This window comes from Agelaius phoeniceus, chromosome 6 (genome assembly GCF_051311805.1).
Source record: "Agelaius phoeniceus isolate bAgePho1 chromosome 6, bAgePho1.hap1, whole genome shotgun sequence".
NCBI lineage: Eukaryota > Metazoa > Chordata > Aves > Passeriformes > Icteridae > Agelaius > Agelaius phoeniceus.
Genome location: NC_135270.1, coordinates 31,101,131 through 31,116,292, shown reverse-complemented (window position 1 = coordinate 31,116,292; position 15,162 = coordinate 31,101,131). Strand labels below are relative to the sequence as shown.

The window sequence follows — 15,162 nt, the reverse complement described above, 5'->3', positions numbered from 1 at the left end:
CTTCATCACTGCTGCTTATCTTATTTGTGCTCTTACTTGTTTAAGATTTCAGCTGTTTAATTAAGACCCTGAAGACCAAATGTGAAGGTGACTTTTTATAGCTCTGGAGCAGGTCAGTATCATCACACAACTGCACTCTGTATTACATGGGGTGTGCTGTGCAGCTCCAGTCCGCAGCCAGGATAGGCTTCCATCATACAAGGACTGTGATGAGTAGGGGGGGTGATAAAAACACTGCTGATAATGGTGGCGGAGCAAGGACTGATGGTGACACTCCCAAACCTTCAACAGTTAGGTTGAAAGAATCTCTTTCTATTCTCTGTATCTGGTACTTCTCATAGGTCTAAAGCAAATTGGTAGTTTTTATTCTAAGAGATGCAGAACATTTCTTTGACTCCTTACTCTGGAGTCTGGGCAGCTCACTCCTCCTACTGTAGGCACTGAATTTTCTAATATGAATGGCCTTCATTAGTTCCTCAGAAAATAGCAATTTTAAAATGGTAATCCCAAATGTTTGACGTCAGTTTGTATTTATGCTTTAGTCAATTTAGGAGCTAAAGACCCTTAAGTATCTGGTGATGCTGTTTGTTTATACTGTTGTTTGGCATGTGATCCTGCTTTAATGCTATAATGCAGAAGAAAGAGGAGGAAGTACAAGCAATTTTCTCTTTAATAAAAATACATAAACATGCAGTTGAGACAATATTCATTAAATAGGTGAGATATTCATATGCTTAGAGATGTCCCATTTCAAATATGGGACACTTTCCAGTGAAGAATGTTGCTTTCCACTGTAGTTAATCACCTTTGCAACATTTCTATATTGCTATTTCAGTCTGGTTCTTTACCTTAGTATTTTGAGAATGAGAATAAAAGTATTTTCACATTTCCCTGAAGGATCTTTGAAATGCTTTTCACAAACTGATGAAATAATTCTTGCTTCTGAAGAATTACTGAAATGGTTCAGAATTAACCCCAAATAGCACTGATCAAGAGCTGATGAAAATGTCCTGACAGTTCCCAAAAGGTCATTTCAGAAAGAGAAAAGGGAGTTTAACACTACCTCTCAATCAAGTTTCCAGATTTGTGGAGTGAGGTAATAATATTCCGACAAAGTTGGGAAACTGGGGAAGTGCTACCTGGTTTCCACCATGTGAAGCTGTCCCAGAAATGGTTGTGCATATCATGACATTGCTTTGTCTGCCCAAGTCAAAGCCAGGACATGAAAGGACTGTCAGAGCTGATAGGCAGCCCAGTATCTTGTATAAAATAGGACTGATTCCCTCTGTCTGCTACATAATCCCATCTCCATCAGTAGAGGACTTTTGGGTAAATATTGCTAGGGGCAACAAGCTGTGTTAAAGGCTAAACTGAGGTGACCATCTGCTCTATCAGCTCGTGTTGCAGTTACTGCAGAGCTTATCTGTGATGCTGTTTCTGTTGTCAGACCACTCAGCTGATACCACAGCAGCTCTTTCTACTACTTCTCTTTCTCCAGCAGTTCCTTTGGGGTATCCCGTCCTTTTCCATCCTTTATCTCCACTGTAAGCCCATGCTGCAGTGAGAGGTACCCAAGCTCCCCTACCCCAAGTCTGAACCCCACCTTTGGCAGTTGAACAAAAATGCTGTGTTAAATATTTGCTCATGAGCTGTACCTTCAATTGAAGCCCCCAACAGCTGCAGTTGTCAGTGCTTTGAAAAGCAGAAAACATTTTACACAGTTGCCTTCAGGCACAAGTACAGCAGGAAGTATGAAATTACTGTTCAGTGTGTTTGCTCTACCTTTCTCACAATGGTACACAATAGGTTTTCATGGCTAAATTCAGCAAAAAGCTTCTCTGGTCAATCTCTGTGAGTTTCACTGAATGTAGACTAATTCATAATTTCACCTCATCCTTCATATAAATGTGTATACATATAGTGAGTGTGTTTAGATGCACAAACATAGCTGATGGCATACATGCATTGTAGCTTCTACCAGCAAAAAAGAGCCATCCCCTGTTTTGCTGCCCACTCACTGCCACTTTCTTGAGCAGATGAAATCCAGAGAATAGCCAAAATAAAGCCCATATACATATGAAGAAGGTTAAAATCTAAGTTGGATGTTCTTGACCTTGCAAGCTGTATGTTTGTGTGCTTTGGTATGGCCTCAGTTACATGTATCAGTGGATGAAAGACCTAATTGATGAGCAGTCAGCTCAGAGAGGGAAGTTAGGCCTAGGTTTTTCAAACATGTTTAACATATGGTGTTTAAATCAGATTAAGGAAAACATACCATACTATCCTCTTTATATACCATACTATCATCTTTATAAAAAGGGGAGTTATCACTTGGGGACCTTCTAGTTCCTTTGGTAGGGTTTGACTTCTAGTCTGTATGCACTCTACTATTGCTCAGGAGAGCACTGTGGATCCTGCTGAGTCAAACCCATCCCATCCACTTCTGTTTCTCAGCTAAGGCATCAACCAAAAGTACTCCCACCCAGGCTGCAATGTTGATCCTAGACATCCTATTCTGCTGCTCCATCTTTTGGCCACTGGATCTGTCTGCTGTCTCCAATCTCAGTCACATTGCAAATTGTCCAGGCCAGGCCTTGTGCCTTTGTTGTCACATTGATGTAAGCATGTCCCTAACTGGATCTGTAAGTGCTAAGTTATCAGAGAGAGTAAGCATTAAAAAAAGTTCCTTGAAATTTTCAAGGATAACAGTAAACATTCCAGCTCTGTTCCACCAATGAAAGGGCATAACCAAAATGTCCAAGAGGTACCTCTGTTGACCCTTTCCATCCAGGAAAGCGGATTTCCATCCAGGAAGGCAAATCCCTGATAAAGATTTGAGCATGTCAGCAACACCAGAGTGGAGCATGGCTTGTGGCACACTAGAAGCCTCAGTGCAACTCCTCTTCAGGTGACACACAGGTGTCCACCTTAGCCAGATGCTGGCATTCTCTAGCAAAACAGCTTTTTAATGATGGTGAACTGGCTCTTCAGCAGGGCCTGATTGGAGTTAGCATGGTAATGATAATGATACTTTGGTTGACAAGTGTGATGACAAAGCTCAGCTGTCCTTTGATCTTGCAGTAAGGGCAGCATGGCCCCCAGCAGTTTGCTTATGGTAGGGCTTTGTGCTGCATGACTGCTGAAAGTAGCACAACCATCTCCAAACAACAGCACAGGCTGCAGTTCTCCTGGCCACTGACCTCTGGGCATGCACCCAGCATGAAGCTTGTGGTGTTACAGCAAGGCTGCCTGCAACCTTACGGCTGCTGGCAAAGCCAGCAGTAAGCCTGGCCTCGACTGCTGTCATGTATGGTTCATTAAACCTTATTTCTCTGCTTTATCTTCCATTGCCCATCCTGTCCTTCCTCTCTGCCTCACTAGCTGCCTCCTGGCAAGGTCTTATTGCCTGTTAGGGCCATAGTGTTCATCTCTATTTACTGTGTTGTATCTGGTGACTTAATCCTTGCCACTTGACAATTTTTTCTTGGCTGAGGCTTCACATCATTGTTATCTCCAGCTCTTTGTTGTCACCTCCTCACAACCACTCTCCCCCTCCTCAGGAATCCCTGTTCAGATCAGCTGTGTCCCCAATCTGGGCACCCCCATCCAGTTACACAGCTTTTACTGCCATTTCCCCCCCATGTCCCAGACCTCTGTCTGCCTCCTAGCTTGCCACCGTCTCACTAGACCAGCGTTATTCTTGGCTCCTCTGACATCTTTTCCTGAACGAGTTACCAACAACTCAAACCACTGCAGTCAGGGTGGATTTCTGGCCCCATTTTTCTTCTCATGTCCCCCAGTTTTCTCCCTGGAAGATACATAACAAATGGGAGAGGCAGAGACATCTTTGATTTTGTCTTCTGCTCTTCCATATTTGCCCAGCCTTTATGTTTTACTACCTTCTCTCTGCGCCCTGAGGTCTCCCTCCTGGACTGGTGCTGGTGTTTCACATCAGTCATCCTGCACCCAAGATGTTTTCTTCAGCTGACCTGCTAGAAAATACCCTTCTCCTCATGCCAGTCTGTCTCGCTAGCCCTAGAAAACCCAGCAAATTAAATCAGCTGTGTATCTATTTCACATATTTATGAGTGAGATACTAATCCCTACATAGTGAAAGGGTCATATGTACAAAAGGGGAAATGAGGACACCAGCATTAAAGGGAGAAGTGGGGGAAGGGAAGACTGAGACTGAGAGCAAGGGCAGGGCAGATGTCAAGGAGATGAGTTTACAGTGTTGAAAAAGAATACAGCAAACTGAAACAAGAGCAGATCTGAGTGTCATTGGCAATCCATATTGATTGTTCTTTCCTTGCTAGTTCTATATTTAAAGCACTCTTTTTCTGCTCCCTACACCTATGTCTTCAGAGCAGAGACCAAGTCCTTAACTGTCTCAGAAAAATATATAAAGAAATCTAAAAAACAGGAGACACCCCTTTTCTCTGAGTCTTCTATGAAAAGAAACATTTCTCCTTCCCTTTCAGGCCCAGCAGGAAAGCTGATCTGTCAGACGGATCCATTTGTCAGGACTGTCCTCCCAGGCCCCCTTGCCAATTGTCACTGGGCAAGCAGGAAAGCTCTTCCTGGCTTCCCCAGCACAGCTCATGCGCCACGAGGTCCCAGTGGGCAGAGGATTTGCACGTGATGCTGTGAGCGTGACCTCGCGAAACGGCTCTGTTCCCCATCTGTTGTGTGCTGTTACCTTCCTGGAACACAAAGCTGGATACAGAAACCTCTCGGGTTGCAGCCACGATAAAACACCCCTCCTTAAAGCAATAGAGAGAGGTTGCTTTTTTTATTGCCCTGTAAAGGATTCTGCAAGGAGTGAGCTGGAGATTTGACAGTTGCATCCTGGTCATAGTTTAACACAATACAGACAGCAGATGCTTCAAGAAGATTATGTTTCTTCATGTGCATTGAGTCTCCAGGGAGATTACACAGTCAGGGTCAAGGGCTTTAGGGGGCTGGCTCTACGGCCCTGCAGGAGAATTTTTCTTTTACCAGCAAAAAATATCTGAAAAGCACAGGGCATTCTGCCAAGCCTTCTATATGGACTCAGCAGGAAATGCTGCTCCCAAGAGATATTTTACCTACAGCTCTGTCGGGGACAGCTTTTATTATAACAATAGCATTGATCAAATATCCCCATTGCTGCTCCACCTTGCAGACCAAATATTGGGGCTGAGCCTGAGCAGAGGAGCAGCAGTTACTCATTGAACTGTTAAAAGGTTATTTCTGTGTGGGAAAAGTGTCTGCTTCTGTAAAGGTGGGTAGAAATGGGCACTTTGTCACAGTATGGTGTTTTTGAAATGCAGATATCTTGGCCAAGGAAATCATTAGCTGGCCGGCTCAGAAGACCATGCAAGGGAGACAATTATGTCCAAAGATGCAATGAAAGCCCTCATGGGGTTCTCACTGTACACACTGACAAGACAGAGATGTTTTAATGAGCTTTTACAAAGAAGCTCCCTCCTCCTACTCCCAATCCTGCATGACTGTTAATTTATCTGCTTTGTACATGGAAGGATTAAGACTGAGGAAGCCCTACTAGAATAAGAAGTGACATGAGATTTAGCAATCCAAACCTTGACACCAGCCCCTCTAAAATCCAGTCCTGAAATATCTGTAACAAGTCAATTGTTGTTACAGTACAACTCAATTGCCAGATACAGGCACTCCAGGGTGCAAGCTCATAGCCAGGGTGCTCAGTAGTCTCTGGGACCAGCCTGGCCCAGCACAGGCAGGTGGTACTTAGGCAGGTTCTGGCAGATGCTGGAGCTGGACACTCCCAACAAGGAGTGCCTGTGCAGCCCAGTTGCTTGCAAGACAAAAGCATGCACCAGCACAGACATGGGCCTTCCTACAGCTGCTGCCTGAAAAAAAGGAAAAGGTAGTATCCTTAGTCTGGACTGATTTCTTTGTTATTTTGTGTCTCATGCTTGCAGGCTCTGTGTAAAATGCTACTAAATCAAAGAGGGAATGTTTTATGCTCACTGAATGGGGAAATCATTAGCACTGGATAAGAACCAAAGGGAATCCTGCCTCAGACAAAGCTGCTTCAAATGTCCATGTTTTAGTAAAGAAAGGACATTAACCAAGGAAACCAGGATTTACTTCAAGTACTGAAATCTGTGCAAGAGAAAGGAACTGGTTTTAGCAAGTGCCCTCCAAAACCTGCAGAGCCGTATAGGGCATCAGTGTGGCTTTGCAGTGCTGCTGGCCTAAAAACATGAACTGCCCCACTATGTTCCCCCTACCCTCATGCACAGAGGTTAATGGTGTGAGAAATGATAAATGTCAGGAAGTGTATCTGAGGTGGAATGTAGATAATAAATTTCACTTTACCAAGTCATCAGTCTTCCCACCTTGGAGTACAGAAGAAAGTCTTGGTCTTCCTGGATTCCCTCAATATCCACACTTTCGTGGCTGAATTGGTGTCATCAATTTCCTTTTTTCTTCAAGTTTTGAACAGGCAGAAGGAGGAATGGAGGCTCTTGTAAGCAGAGGAAATTAGCAGTGGGGAGGAAAGACTGTGAGAATTCCTGCCCAGACCAACCTTTTTTTTTTCTTTTCATTTAAAATACATAGTTTTTGATATTATGTGTTTATTTCAATTGTTGACAGAGTGCACAAAAAAAGCCAGTGTGTTACTCTAGGCATTCTTGGCAGATAGAAAGGCAAACTATCCAGTAAGGAATAGCAGCTAACCCACAGCAAAGTTTAATCTCCAGCCAAAAGTTTAATCTAACAGAAACCAAACATCTGCCCTTCTCGGGTATGCTGGGATGGACACAGAAATCTTGGTTTCTGGATGGCTCCAGAATTGTTCTTCATCTTCTGACTCTTCCCAGATGGCAAAGCAGGGCCTGGGCATTCTCTCTGTGGTTTAGGTACAAGACTGTGGTGTAGGATGGCAGAATTACACCTACAAAACCTCATAGCAAACCATACATAGGTCTAGTACAATTAAAAGTATCCTTCTCTTGCCCTGTAAAACTTTCTGCTCTTTCTGGATTTTCTCTCCCAGTGTCTCTTTTCATACACAGCAGATTGAAACCATTATCTCTGGAATAAGAGGGTGAATGCTGCTTTTTTTCCCACTCAATCTCATTTCTGACCTCTGCTGCTTTTTACTATTATAGTCCTGGTTTATAATTGGAAATTGAAAGCTCAAAAGATTTTCTTCACATCTGACATTCATTCATCCTCTTGGCTTCTTTTTGTCCCAGTGAGATTAAAGGCAGAGAGAAAGAAACAATCAAAACTGTGTGTTTATGGTCCGTGTTTTTAATACCAAACCTCTGCTTCTGTCCTTAGCCTGATTTACTGTAACTTTATTCACTTCACTGACCTCATTCTGAATCCTCACCAATGTAAGAAGGAAGTTGGGTGATATATTTAAAAACTGAAATATTTTAAACATAACCCTGAGAGTTAAGACAAACAAGTCATCTTGCTCATTTTCCTATTCCCCAGCTGTGATGATTTGTCTATATTCCTGATCTTATCATTCAAGCCTAGATATTTGAAAAGTGACTATAGATTTAAAGTGACTCAAGTTTTACCACTCTGGGATATTTCTCTCCTGATTCTCTTCAGATGGCTCCAGTTAGAAGTATGTCAGCTGTGCACCCCTGGGGAGGAAGGTATTTCATGCTGAAAGCCCTAAAATAAAGCCAGCTCAAATCAGAGGCTTTAAAAAATCATTTGGCCTTTGTATGTGACTTGGCGAGTTCCCACTGCGAGGTCAGGGAAACACACAGCTCCCAGTGGAAGCTGAATGAGAGCCACTTGAATTTTGGTGCCATATGGCTGTTGGGTCACACAGCCCAGGATACACCTGTCCTTACTGATGCCATGACAGCACAGCTGATGGAAGTCAGTGATGAATGCAGGATGTCTCCATCTTCTGTCAGCTCAGTGGCATCTTTCCTTATGGTGCATTTTATTTTGCAAGGCTGAGAGTGTTCTCATTTCATACCCTTTCCCTCTTTGGTGTGAAAACTGAGGTCCAGGATAATATTCCTTCAGTGGCTGAACTGGATTGGACTCTGATGCTTCATGCAGATTTATAAGCCTCTATCCTAAAGACTACTAAAACAAAAGTTCGGGTATTAGACAATTAATAGGACCCTGGCTCAGTAAAACAGCTAATCATGAATTCAGCTTCTTGCTGTACAAATGTCCTATTTTACTTCAATTAAGTATAGGCTTAATTTGCTGCATAGTTAATTTAATACAATTTGCTGCAGTGATTTATTTAAAAAATAGCTATGCCTCTGAAAAATCAATTTGCCATGGGCAGTCAGTGCAGGGTGAGGATGATGTGATCTCAGCTATAGCATTGTACCCAAACACTGAGTGACAAACATGCTTGCCTGGGTAGTCTCTATAGTAATTGAATTTGTGGTGTTGGAGTACTGGGGTGATATTTGCATAAATTATTGAAGTGCCATGCTTCAAGGTAAAAAAATAATCACCACAGAATTAACCTGATCTCTTCTTTCCTCTGTGGTTAAATCTTCTGTAATTATCCACTGAGAGATGTCTTCCATCTGTTCTCTGACACTGCTAAGACACAGGACACTGGGTCTCTGTTTTGATCTTGTTTGAGACTGCTGAGTTCCTTGTAGGTGTGTGTGAGCATGAGTAACATCCAATTGCAGAGTGTGAAGATGTCTCATTCTTTCACAGGCAGGCAGAAAACTGTCAAGCACAAATACTGTGGCAGTGGAGACATTCTTCTGCTTTCTCTGTCCAGGATTGGTGCTGTGTTCTGTCTTCCAGGCCACTTGGCCACCTTTGGAAACACTTCAAAAGCATCTTCTAGGGGAGAATGGTGAGGCTGTCTGGAGCAGTTTCCTTTGTAGTTCCAGCCATAGGGATCTCATTCATTGCTTTAAAAATAAGTAGAATGAAAACCATGCCAAAGCCAAAGGCCCCAGACTGAAACAATTAAAGGAATGATGTGTTCCAGGCTTTGTTTGCTTTCTGGTTTTTGTGTTTGTTGTTTGAAATAAGAGCTACTGGGTTGAGATCAGCTGCTGGGTTATCAGAGCAATCAATCTGTAACATCACAAAGTGAAGACTCATTTTCCCCCATTTCTGGCAGCTGCACAGAGATGAGTGTCTGAGATCTATTCTTCTCTCCTGGTGTCTGAGCAAAAAAGCTCATCTCTCAGTCAAGTCCACTGGTTCCTGTTGTCTCTTTTCTCCACTGAAGAACTCTACAGATGGAGCGAGGGCTGTACCTGAAAGCAACAGATGTCCTACCCTAATTGCTAAAACCAGGCACCATCATGCTAATTTCATGGTGTCTGACTCTGAGTGTGATGACAAGGGATACACAGTGCACTTTCACTACTGGTCACTGTGAAAAATCACTACTTTGATTTTTCTAGTCTAATTGCAGCTTCTCAATAGAGGCTGGGTGCTGTGAAGGATCACAATGCTCCTAAAGGTCCCTGCTGTGATATCTGTCACTTCTTTGTCTATCTCACCATCTCAGGGGTGCTGGTAAGGCACAGGGTGCTGAAAGGCAGGAGGATGTCAGGTTTGTTTTATGTAGGGTAAATTTGGTTCAGCATGTACAGGCAAAGATGTGCTCTGTAACAGCAACTTCACATAGACTATTATGGAGCTGCTGTATCAGTTTATGGCCTTCTCATCTAACAGAAACTTAACAGGGAAATATAAAAACTCCAAAGACTTGAATGACTTCTCCTGTCCCTTTAACCAGAAAAAGCTAAATGAAGTAGGAAGCTGATCTTGGTGGGTAATCTTCTTAGATGAGTACAGGCTAAAAGTGGAATAATCCCTGAAGTCTCTCAATTTGTTTGTTGTAGTTTGGGTAGAAAGCAAATGCAGATGAGTTTTTCAAAGCTGTAACATGAAGGTGGGGCTGCCCTTCTGCTGCAATAGCATTGAATGTGGCCAGTCTGCTTTTTTGTAAAAAGGGTAGGAGGTACAGATGCTCCCTTTCAAAAAAAGGGAGCTACATTGCAAACATTGCTATTGAATATTTCTGAAATAGTTTTGAAGGTTATGGATAATTCTGAATTCACAGCAGTATGTGTGAATAGGCAGAAAACAGAGAGATGCCTTCTGCCTGTCCTGAGGAAAAAAATCTTTTTCCTGGGTGTAAAGGTGTGTCGTCAGACAGATCTGTACTAATACCTGAGGAGGATTCATTATTAGTTGGGTTTAATCCTTCCTGAGCAGGAGGAAAAAGGTTAATTGCTTGGGGAGAAGCATTTATCTGGTCCACAGATGGTTGAGATGACTGGGACATAGTGGGAAGAATAAGACAAAATGAAAAGATGGATTACTTTTTCACAGCTCTGTTTTTCTTAATTTATTATTAGCCAATGGCAACAGTGCTGAGCAGGTTCTAGAAAAAACAGAATGGCAGTTTCCTTTGCTCCAGCCCATCCCTGGAGCAGATGCATCTGGCAAAATCTCAAGTTGAAGTAGCTTTACTAAAGCTGTGCTGGTGTGGACAACATGAAAAATAAAGTGTTTTCAACCAGAGTGCAGGCCTCCTTATGAGATCTTTTGAATTTCTTTTTTTTTGAGATGGGGAAACCTCAAAGGATTGGAAATAAATCTCGAGCTCCTTTGGGGAGACAGACACAGACAGAATAATTCATTGGAGGTTCCTTTGTGTGCTATTATTGAGCAACCTCTTGGGACCTTAATCCCAGGGAAGCATGTGCTGTTCTATAAGTGTTTTGCAGTCTTCAGAGCTCACAGGTCATTTCTTTCTATTAAAGAATGTGGTAGGCATCAAGTAGGTAACCCCAAGGAATAAGAATATATTAGACTAATTAGACACTAGTCAGCAAGCATAAGGTGGGGAATTGCTCTGAATATCTGGATTACCCTTGTGAGTCAGAATTGTTGCTGTATTCTGCTGGAGTAGACTCCTTTGGGGACACATTTTCACAGGAGCAGGGGAACACTGCTAATTTTAAGGAAAGAATTGATAGTTGGAAAATAGTAATATACCTGAGGATTGTAGTCAGTATCAGTGAGCTGACACTGTGTTAGCAATAATGTGAATCACCTGAAATGTCCCAGAATGTAAATTATTATCTGAAAATGCTCACAAAAGACTGTCTTGGGTTTGAGGAAGAAACTTTTCTGTGGAATCTGTTCCAGAAAGGAAACATTTTACCATTATCTTTTAAATTCTAGGGACTTGCAGAATTATTAACTACTGAGTATTTATTTGGGTAAGAACTGATAAGTATTTCATCTTCAAATCAGACTCTATCCCTTTCTGTTTGCCCCTTAGACAGCTAATCACCATTTCCTTTTTAATTTTAATTGGTGTGCTTGATGTTAGATCCTTTTGATTCTGTGAGATCTCGTTTGTTGTTGCTGTTATACTTCTGCCCTTCCGTGACTCTTCCTCCAGTGTTGCCAGTTTAAATGACCTTCTTATGTTAATGTGAAACTCAGTTCTTATAAAGTAATCATCTCTTAGCTTTATTTATCCTTTCTTATTTTAAGTTTCAGAAGCAGTGAAAGGCTTAGACTAGCACAGTTCTCTGCTGTATCATGCCCGACACATGAGTCTATTGGACTGGAACTACTTCCTCTGTTTGCAGACTAAATGGGCAAAACCAAAGCCAAGATGGAAAACAGACACCCTGTTGTCAAGGGGCTTGACCAAGGTCACAGAGCAGAGCAGTTTGCAGAGTGTCCTGATTCCCCAGTGATTACTGTCCTAGTCAAACATATGGAAGCTGTGATGTGCCTGCTGTGTTGCTGCTTGAGAACGTTGATGGTGACTAAGCATATGTGAACACATCTCTGGTTATCCTCTGAATGTTCTCTCCCTTGAGTTACATGGGGAAGATGTTGCACAATTATTTGACAGCAGGTTTAAAGGTGTATCTGCATATCTGAGAAGCAGACTGGGGAGCAGTCATGACACTTCTGAGAAATGAGACTCAAAGAATTTGCAGGAGAGGCACCTGGCTATATTGATTTTGCTCACAAATTTTCTAAAGTACTTGGCTGGTAAGATTTTCTTCCCTTGCTCAATGTTCCAAAACAGTTCTCTGGTTTAATAAAGGTATTTTGTTTGTGTAGAAAGTGAAGAGGAAGCCTGTTGGCCTGCAGGTGAAGGGAAAGCCCTGATGCGTTTGTGGGAGGAAAGAAAAGTCATCAAGGCAATGCTCCCCTTTCCTCTGCTGGGAAAGCAGGGCTTCTGCTACCCCTGTGCTGAGGAGGAAACTGTAGTTCATGACAAGTTGGTGTGGTCATGTCCTTCTTTTTACATTGAAATTAAACTGCAGCCACAGACATCTTTTCCCTTTCTTTAGACACCTTTTCTCAAATGTGATTCACGGTTTTCAAGTCAACTTTTAAAGGCTGACTACACTAGGAGGAGCTCTTCCTCCATGCCATCTCTCCCTATTCAGCTACCTTTTCACTACAGCTCTGAGGTGCTTTTGCATGGGCTGCTTACTCCCTGCCCAGTTTCTTAAATCCTCTGGACTTCTCTGAGCATGCAAGCTCCCTTTAAGGTAGGAAAGAAATGTGAATTCCCTGAACCTTTTTGACACTAGGGTTGTTGGGCATTTTGAGATAGCTTCTTGCTGCTTCTGCTGTTCACTCTTTTGGAAGAGTGGCTGAAGTGTTCTGTACTTTGCAGCTTCGCTGTGGCATTTGTTTTTCAGAATAGACAAAAGCCCAGCTGTGCAGTTTGCAGTGCTGAATTTCTCAGTTAGTGCTCAGTTTCTCAGAAGGTAGTTTGATCCATTTTTTCTTTAGTTGGGTTATTTTTTAGTACTGTAAGGATTATGCAGATAACTTATAGTACTAAGTTCAATACTTTCTAGTATAACCTAGAGTGAGTTGGAAAGCACACCCCATAGACATCCATGCCAGTCACATTTGATGACTGCTTCTCTCTGTTACATTCAGAAATTCCCTATATTTGGAACAGTGTGACCAGCAGGAATAGGGAAATTATTCTTCTCCAGTATTTGGCATTGGTGAACCCATATCTTGAGAACTGGGTTCAGTTCTGAACCCCTCAATTCAGGAAAGTATGGGAGGGTGTCCAGAGAAGAGCAACAAAGCTGGTGAAGGTTCTAGAGTTCAATGAGGAGCAGCTGAGAGAGCTGGGGTTGTTCAGCCTGGCAAAAAGGAGGCTGGGGCCTTATCACTCTCCACAGCTACCTGAAAAGAGGCTGTAGCCAGGTGGGGTGTGCCCTCCTCTCCCAGGTAACCAACAGGATATGAGGACATAGAGGACGGGTTTAGGTTGGATATTAGGAGGAAATTCTTCACTGAAAGAGTGGTTGGGCATTGGAATGGGCTGCCTAGGGAGGTGGTGGAGTCACTGTCCCTGCAGTTGTTTAAGGAAAGACTGGATGTGGCACTCAGAGCCAGGGTGTGACAAGGTGGTGTTCTGTCACAAGTTGGACTCCATGACCCCAGAGCTCCTTTCCAACCTAATTGATTCCATGATTCACATAATGGGGCATTTCTCTCACAACTGGCAGCAGACCAGGTGTCTGTGAGCCCTAAATATGAAGACAAGGACGTCATTCCAATATTCTTTACTAACAAGTGACCGCGTGCATGGCGCACTCCATGCTCCAGGCTCTCGGGTTCTTAGACGCTTTTGTGCAGTGACGGAAGGAATTCCTACATTATAGTACAAGAGCACCGTGCAAGGCTCCCATCTCCGGGAGGCCGCTCACGTTCACGGGCAGAAAGAGCACTAAACACCCCCCTGCGCCCTCAGTCTCCGCAAAGGAGAGCAGCCTCCTGCCTGAGCGGGGGCAGAGGGACACTACCCGCCGCCATCACAGGCGCGCGCTCCCGGGAACTACCACTCCCGGCATGCCTCGCGCGCAGCCAATGGCGAGCGCAGGCCTTGCCCGGCGGCCCCGCCCCCTGGCCCCCGCCGCGGGGGCCTTTGAAAAGTTGCCGGGAGCGCAGATCCGCTCCCGCAGTGGCGCTGACCTGGCCCGGCCCGGCTCGGCTCGGCTCGGCTCGGCTGAGAGCCCCAGGCTGGGGCGGCTTTGCTGCGGGAAACCCCCAGGCGCGGGGTGAGGCTGGTTGGGGCGGGAGCGGGCTCTGTGGTGTCCACGGTTGTCGCTGCCGGGGGCCTAGGGGGCCGGGCTGGGTCTCCGGCTGCAGGCGCGTCCTCGTGTCCCAGGCTGATGCGGCGGAGGGAACCTGGAAGTCTGGGGCTCCTTCCTGTTTAAGGAGAATTTTGTAGCTGGGGCAATAAAGTTTCCACCTTGTAAAGATGTGGAGGCCTGTGCGTCTGCAAAGTTGTAGCAGTTTTGTGTTATGGCAAACGTGCGATATTTGCTCTTACTTCAGTTTGTTTTATGTTATAAAAACCTTTGTTTTGCCTGAATGTCTGTATGAATTAATACTGGGAATGTTGCCTAAATAATACGTGTGAAACAGCGACATGGTCAGTCATACGTATGTGTGTGCTTTGGATTGTACTGGCCTGGACAGCATTTTGTGCAGTAGAATTCAATGTTACTGGCTCACCAAAACTGAGTGTTGTATTCCAGCAGTGTATATTCTAGGGTCGAATGCTTACTGAGATTGCTCTACAATTCATATTCCGACATCCAAAGTTAATTCTTTCTTGCCAGTGCCATATAGCATGAGGAGTTCTTGTTCAGCTCATGACTGTCTAATTTCTAGCTTATGTCTGAGCAACATTTGTCCTATAGACATTGCTGTTTTTACTGGAATGTTCTCATGCACAGTCAAATATGAGATGTAATTAAAAAAAACTGTATTCAGACTGGTAATATAATTTAGTGTGACACAGACTTATATGGGAAATCTATATCACATTACATCATATGTTCTTTAGCAGGGAATTAGTGGAATTGTCCACACAATCATACTCAAATCATCTTTCAAACATTTTTCTGTCTGCTCTGTAGATTGGGAAGCATGGCTGCTAAGAAACTAAGAAGAGCACAGTTGTCTCAGAAAATGTGTGAAAGGCTGAGTCGCTATCAGATCACCACCTGTCAGGTGAAAGAGTTATTTTGTTTGTGAGGGGTTGGTCTTTTGGGGATTGGTGGCAGCTTTTTTGGAAGTGGGTTTTTTTGTAGGTTGGTGGGTTTCTTTGTGGTTTTTTTGTTTGTTTGTTTGTTTGTATGTGAC

General features: G+C 43.6%; 1 protein-coding gene across 4 annotated transcripts in view; it reads left to right on the top strand.

Moving 5' to 3' along the window:
• RAD51B (RAD51 paralog B) overlaps positions 1–15,162 on the top strand; it is a 397,362-nt gene that overhangs the window by 23,245 nt on the left and 358,955 nt on the right. For 3 of the 4 annotated variants that reach the window (XM_077180324.1, XM_077180322.1, XM_077180323.1), the window contains exon 2: positions 14,937–15,030. In XM_077180324.1, coding sequence (XP_077036439.1) covers positions 14,947–15,030 — 84 coding nt within the window. In that variant the 5' untranslated portion in view covers positions 14,937–14,946. Of the gene's footprint in view, positions 1–13,943; positions 14,070–14,936; positions 15,031–15,162 lie in introns of those variants that run through there. The other variant, XM_077180326.1, reaches the window with a different exon arrangement.